The 7,536-nt window shown below is 39.2% G+C and overlaps 1 protein-coding gene across 1 annotated transcript; it reads right to left on the reverse strand.

The window, feature by feature from the left end:
• Positions 1 to 1,129: 1,129 nt before the first annotated feature.
• On the reverse strand, positions 1,130 to 7,041 carry tspan36 (tetraspanin 36). The gene is made up of 7 exons (XM_036578440.1): positions 6,880 to 7,041; positions 4,603 to 4,794; positions 4,402 to 4,476; positions 4,218 to 4,313; positions 3,940 to 4,086; positions 2,895 to 2,978; positions 1,130 to 2,063 (listed from the first exon to the last, which is right to left on the reverse strand). The coding sequence occupies exons 1-7, from the start codon at positions 6,937 to 6,939 to the stop codon at positions 1,989 to 1,991; spliced, it is 729 nt and encodes a 242-aa protein (XP_036434333.1). The 5' UTR covers positions 6,940 to 7,041; the 3' UTR covers positions 1,130 to 1,988.
• Between the last annotated feature and the right edge of the window lie 495 nt (positions 7,042 to 7,536).

Raw genomic sequence — 7,536 nt, forward strand, 5'->3', positions numbered from 1 at the left:
ATTACAAACACCACCAGATGAATAAGGCAAAAGAGAGTAAGAGACTTTTTAATGCTATTTCTACAGTAATGTCAGTGAAATGAAAAGCTTGTGGAGACTCAGCTCCAACTCTAACCTCACAAACAGTGGCAAAGCACATTTTAATCACCACACAATGACATTTAATCACACGACAATCTTTTTAAGGATTGTGCATTTCTGTGTTCATGTAAAACAAAAGTGCCCCCTGCAGGTCATTCCTCAAATTACAAGATATGTGAATGTATTATTTCCCCATTTAAGTGTACTGAGATTTTGAACACAAGCAAATGTATTATTTTTTCCCCAAACTTGAACAAATCAAACAGCATTTTTCTGATGAATCACTTGTACTGTATCTCATTAAAACTCTGTGGGTTTGTACTGCGCCAAACCTGTCTAATCTGACTTTGATATGATTATTAACTCTATTTATCTCTGGAATAAAGTGATGGGCCCATATACTACATTTTTGCTGTGCCTTTAAGACTGAATGACTTCTTTTCCGATTGTCTAACTTGATTGTGCCTCAATCAAGAAGCAGTCTAGGCTGAAACACTGATTATAACTTCAGTGTGAATGAGCAGGGCTAAAAGGCTGTAGGCTGAATTGGACAATATATGTAAATATGTTGGTTTTTGTGACACACAAAAGCAAAGAATACAATACAGGTTGTTTTCGTAGCTTAGTTTGCATATATGGACTGAATGGACTGGGTAGTGAATTGTACATTTAAAAGTTTAAAGTTTATGCAGTACATCAACTTCTTTTTGTTAAAAAAAGAGATACGTTCCACACAGTATAGGCCCTTTAATTACTGATAGCAATCTCTTTAATGGCTCTCTACTGAATGAACCCACACTCCTGGCTTAATTGACTTTGCAGGCTTAGAGGTCTTTTGTTACTAAAAACTCTTGTAGCACAATTTCATGGCCAATAACACTTGCAAATGCCACCATGCGACAGATAAATGCTGAAGTCATTAATGCCTAGAGTTTATCTGTATTCACACATTTCCTTGGTTACACTGACATGTACTGCTGACCTATGTATGCAAATATGACTGACAATATTCTCTCATTTTAATGTAATGTTTGACAATGTAACAAAGACTGGATTTAAACATTTATTATGTCCTGTGATGCTTAAGACTTTTACAGCAGAAATTAAATACATTTACAACAGATCAGTCATTCCAACCACCAGATATGACAGCCTAACATTCAAATACATCAGACACATTCACTAAAACTGATACACTCTTATGAACTTAGGACCTAAATGGTTCAATAATTTTTCAGGAAATACAAGAAATTAGTTCACAAAACTCACAGACCTCTCCTTGCAGATTTGATCTAAAACGATGGGAAAGAATACATAACACAGTCATCAAGGAAAGTTAAGGAAAAGACTATTGCAATCAGGTATTTAAATAGCACGGACATGGTGGGAAGTATTGCCATGACATGATTCGCATAACCTCAGCAAAGCATGATGATATTTCGTTGCCAATTTTCTCTCACAAAGTGTTGGCAATTTTAGACCATTCCTGTCTTCCTAAGTATAAAACACTGCTCGATTTAGTGCAGGGGGGACGCAATCTTATCCACAAAAAGCAACTTGATAAAACAAGCAGGGTCAGTGAGCTCCTGCTTGGTTAGAATGAAAACCTGCAGCTGAACTGGCCCTTTGCAGATAGGACTGGGCACCCCTGACTTTACAGTCTGCTTATACATTTCCTTGTATTTTAGGATGATTTTTCATACAGCTGAACAAAACTACATTAAAACCCAGTACATTTTTTAAAAAGTGACAATGTGATGAACGTGGAAAGTGTGGCGAACTCCTACTGTTGGGGCTGTAAGGGACATCAGTCTTGCAATTGATGGAGAGGAGGCAGTGTGCAGCTGCAGGGTGTGGAGTCCCAGGGTATGTAAGGCAACAATTGGGAAAGCTCTTTACTTCACCCATCACGCATACAGTGGCTGGTAATCGCTTCTGCCACTTCGGCAGGTGATCACACAAATGCTGAGCATTCCGAAAAACTGTAAAGAGGAGAAAGTAGTTAATAAAATGGCAAAACAAACAACCTGCAACAGCGTAACAGCACCAAGATCATTCTAAGTTGGTAAAATGAGTAGCTCTTTGAAGAGGACTAGGTGAACTAACAGGGTTTTCAATAGTTATCAAGACATAACAGCTTAGTTTGATAATTAAATTGCACATTTATTTAATTTTTGTCATAAAAAATACTATTTGGTTCATGATAGGCAAAAAAAGTTAGAATTCATTTTTACATAACCATTTCCCAATCTCTCTTCTCCCTTAGAATTACACAGACTGTTTTTGGTAATGTGCCTTTAAGGCAGATGTATGTAAATGACGTCTGTTTCGATGACATCAGCATGAATGAGTGGGGCTGAACTGCTGAAGGAAAAACCAATATACACAAATATATACAAACTGTTTTTAAATATGGACTGTATGGCCTGGGGTGTGAATGGTATGTTTTTAAACTTCAACAATGTGTACATACTATACCAAGTATTTAAAAAAAAAAAAGCAAAAACATTCAATTTTCCAGGATATGGGCCCTTTAAAACACATTGATAAACCTTTAGTGTCATTGTATCTGACATAGCTAAAAAGTGGCCTGCATTATTCTGACCAAAATGATTTGTGTTCATTGGAGCACATGAACATCTTGATTCATCCAAACAAGCTGGAGCAGGTGTGGCAGATTGTAGTTGCAACCACAGGCCACAGGAAGGTAGATCTCCTGGACCAGGGCTGGTGACCACTGTAATACAACATTACCAGTAATCATGAAAAGAGCTTAGCATAACAGACACAAAATGGGAGCTAGCCTTCCATACCTTTATGATGGCAAAACCCAAGATGACCAACATGGCATAACTCAGCACACTCTGAAGCAGCTTCTCTAGTTTAGTTTCACAGCCCTACAAATGCATTGAGAGAACTAATTTTAGAACAAAGAAATAAACATTTCCACCAAAATGTAATACAGTAGCTGGGTCATTCCATGAAAAGAGTACTTCTACATTTAATGACTTGTATTAGGGACAGAATTTTCTTTTGTGGAAAAAGGTTTTTGTTAGGAATTAAGGCATTTTGTACATGTCCAAACAGACAAGTTATTGACACTGTAAAATATTATTACATAAAAACTGCATTAACATTTAATTTTTTATTTACAAACATTACATATTTTGACACAACATATCAATTCATTTTAAGTAGGGTTCAACAGGAACTGCCCCCTCCCCCAAAGTTCACTGCCCCACACAGAACCGAGATTGTCCCAAATAACGTTTGATCTTAAGTACCTTGTAATCTTGAGTTTTGCTTTCCACTCCATCACACCAATTTATTTAACCTTAACAATGTTATGTCATATTAAGTGACATGATGAAGGGATATCAATTAATTCTTTGGAAGAGCCGGCTTCAAACGCTGGTAGGTTTTGCTTTTACTCAACATTTACAATTTGTTGTTTTTCACTATTCTTGTCAGGGCCTATCAAGCAAAACATGCCCACCCTTTTAGACAAATTAGACTGAGGCATTATGTTTTTATGATTTTTCGCATTATTCACAGATATGTCATGCAGAAAAACATGTTAGAAGTTTGATGCTTGGCCTTAAATATTCCACCGTCTCACATTCCTCTGCATCACAAGTTTAGCGTGATGGGGCAATAATTTCCAATGTTATTTTGCTCGAAAAATGTAAGAGTGAAGTGGGAAAATCTGTTCTTTGGTAAAAGCAACTGAAATTAAAGAGGACTGATTTCTTAACATGAAGAAAATTTATGTCAACATGTCCATTTGGCACAACATGGAATGACAACAGCTAATAATTGTGAGGTGTTACCGGTGCACAGTTACAAAGCCCTGCCTACCTGAGCATTCAGCAGCTCGGACTGGTCAAACTGTCCAGTGCATGTGGTGTTTGCCTTACAGCAGGAATGGGGCACCGTGCGGTTATGAGAACTGAACCAAGGTGTGCTGGTCCAGTCAGTGTAGTTCCTCACCCCACAACACTGCAGCTGCGCAGACATGATGGAGAAGAAAAGTTTCAAAGACAGTTCGATAGCAATTTTGTTTTTTACATGATTACATGCCCATCACTTTTTCAGTTCTTCACAGTGATGAACACCTAATCGTAATGATCTCTTACCTGAGACTGCAAATAGTCCACTGCCCGGGTCTCAGCGTTCTTGCCATCATACTTCTGAAAGACTTCACTCATCGACTTCTCCAAGTCTCCTTTTATCTGCCAACATACACACGGAAAATCACCAACTAAAACCACAGAGGGATTCTTACAGTATTCAACAACTGCCAATTGGAGAGGAACCTACCCTTCCCTTGTAGATGAATCCAAACACAAAGGCAGTCACCTCCGCAGCAAAGATCAGTAAAAGGATAAACATAAACTGCAAAAATGAACACAGTCAGTGCCATTTACTTCTCCAATTACTGGAAAAGGAACTGAAACAAGAAACATTTCTTGAAACCCCCTGCTACAACCAGATTATACCACTGGAAAGCCCCATACTTACAAAGCCTAAGCCAACTTTTGACTCCCTCAGTGTTGCACAGCAGCCGACGATACCAATAATAAACATTACCACGGCCACCCCGATAATGATAGCTGCAGGGATTAGGGTGTATTTGTCCTCCAAAAAGTTGTCAAAGTTCTTATAGCTGCGTATGACATAAGCGCCGACATAGGAAAGAGCCGCTCCTGCAGCCTGAAAGAAGAGAGAACACGTCACCAGGCTGAAAGACAAGACTTGTGAGAAACTCCAAATGAGGGAAAAACAGAATATGCAGACTATTAAATACAGTTACTACCTCAGTGCCGTGGCTGCTTTTCCCCTGTTTACATTATAAAAAAGCTATGGTCACACCTTATTTTGATGGTCCATCTTATCTACAATTGCTCAAGCTGTTAATCTATCTGATGAAACCTGGTTGTTTATTAGCAGAATGAGGGTTAGGGTTGAATTTAACCCATTCAAGTTGAACAACTAAATTCAGTACGATAAGGAAAGGTCAAGCAGAATTTGTTCTGACTGGTCTAAAGCAGAGGTTCCTAATCCAAATCCTGACAAGACTTTGCTACTGACATTTTTGTGGTTTTTCTACTCTACAAACCCGACCCAGCCAACAAGGTGCTTGTTGATCAGTTAACAATTTGAATCAGGTGTGCTCGATGAGACAAAGTACAAACATGTGCAGTATTGGGTTACCAGGACTGGGAACACTTGGTCTGAAGTAAAGAAGTACAATGGGAATTTGGCTATTTTGTGATTTTTTGATCATACTTTCATACTATTTTATACTATTCATGGTCACTTTGGACTTTCTCTTTCCATATGACCAAAAGACTGAATTTAATATTATAAATTAATGTTTGATTTTATTTCCCTTGCAGAACATATGGAGACACATATTCAGCTGTATTTAAAATTTGGGATCAAAATGTAAAATTTCAGAGACATTTGTGTCTTAATAGACATAACAGATACACAGCTGAATGTAAAGTAATGACATGTCACTTGCGCATGCGCCAGAATTTCACACTGACTGCTTTTTCTTAAATTTCTGGGTCTGGCCTAGTGGTTCACTCACAGTAACACATGACTCACTTCTCTCTCAGTGAATCACAATCCTGAGTCATGGGACCATGAGTGACCCCGTTCCTTCCTTTAATCTCCACTGGAACTCTGGTCTTGTGCCTCAGATATGAGGAGTAAAACCCAAAGCAGCACAGGAATCTTAGACTAGTAGTTTATGCAACTTCTAGTAAAAATATTTTTAACACTTCCATTTTCTCAAATGACCAAGCCATAGTTTGGCATAGGGCCTATTTTTAAGTGAGCACTATATTTTACCCTACTAGTCTCCCTCTAAGTCCACAGGTGAATGTATTGTGCTAGTAAAAATCAATGGCATATTTGCTGCAAACAAAACAGATGCTGATTTTATTCCCCCAGGCAGTTCCCTTTCCAGCTTACTGAGCACAGAAAATCATGAGTGTGACAAAACCAACTGCAACGTGGAACCGAAAATGAGAAGTGATTTTCTTCTATTTATTACAGTTCTTTCCAGTAAAATCCCATCATATTCCGAAGGAAAAAGCGCTTTGAACAGGGACAGTTTCGCCCTGGGGTAAACAGAAAGACACCGAAAGCTTTTCAAAATGTTTTCTTACGTCTAAGCACGAAACACACTGTTCATTCATGGATACATAATCAAATTTAGGCGGAGAGGAGACATCACTGTCATCTGAGAGCTACTCAGACCAACAAGCCTACAGCAGCAGCAGACTTTGAACACACGCTGAACACGCTGTAAACAGGCTTCCGTTATGTTATCAGCAGATTAAAGAAGACGAAGTGTTAATATCTGTGGTGTACTTCTTCTTGGTCACACGTACGCCTTCCACTTAGAGCTGCTCACTGTTTTTAAAAAAGCTCCGTAGAGTTTCTGCTCAACAACTCGAAAAAACACAGCGAGACTGTGACAGTTTAACCCAGCTGGGAGGAAATGGTTTCACGGGGTCGTTAGTTTCATTAGTCGGATCATTTCCGACCACCACGCAGCAGAAGCTAAACTCAAGATAAGAACATTAGCCGAAAGACTAAAAGACGACACGGTGTTTAAGAGAGTCTTTCACATTAACACCACAATTTACTTTCCAGACGGATATTAGCCAAGCTAAACTCGCGTTTTCACCCTTTCTGTGGAAGAGTTTGTTCATTTCATCATTTAGACTATTTAGGCTAGATGTTCATCACAAGATTTATTCAAGACAGGCTGACAAAACGTACCCAGAATATTAGGCTGAGGATCAGAAGAACGGTCTTCGACGTTATAATGCCGCAGTCCATGGTTGTTGTGCTTGTTCAAAGTCGTTATGCTGAAGATCCTCTTCTCTCTGAGCAGCGCGTGCGGCTCCGTTCACTTTACAGTAAAACACGGCGCGGGGCGCGTCATCCACACGTCACCAACACGCGCTCTCAGAATTAGCTGAAAGTGCGAGAAGCTGCGCAGCTTGAACGCCCCCTGTATCACATGCTAGCAGGCCAGCAGGGTCACTCCCAGGAACTAAAGCCGCAGGGCAGCTCTTTTAGCTTAGAGTAATAATGAAGACGTTTTTCAGAAATTGGAATGACTCGTTTACTCAGTTGTAAAATGACTTTCCTAACGCTGTTCAGTTGGTACTCTATGCCTAAATGACTACAACTCAGTGGTGCCTCTTCTGAAATGGTGGACATGTCTCTGCTCTTCGGGGAAAGAGCCCATATTGGGGTGGGCAATACCACTCATCTTTATTTCCATTCAAAACAAGCAATACAAACATTACAACTCCCTTTGTATGTCCACACACACACACACACACACATATATGGACAAAAGAATTGGGACACACCTGATAATCATTGAATTTGTGGGTTTTATTATGAGTCGTTCTAAAGAGCTCACTG

The sequence above is a fragment of the Colossoma macropomum genome, unplaced genomic scaffold, assembly GCF_904425465.1.
Source record: "Colossoma macropomum unplaced genomic scaffold, Colossoma_macropomum, whole genome shotgun sequence".
Taxonomy (NCBI): domain Eukaryota; kingdom Metazoa; phylum Chordata; class Actinopteri; order Characiformes; family Serrasalmidae; genus Colossoma; species Colossoma macropomum.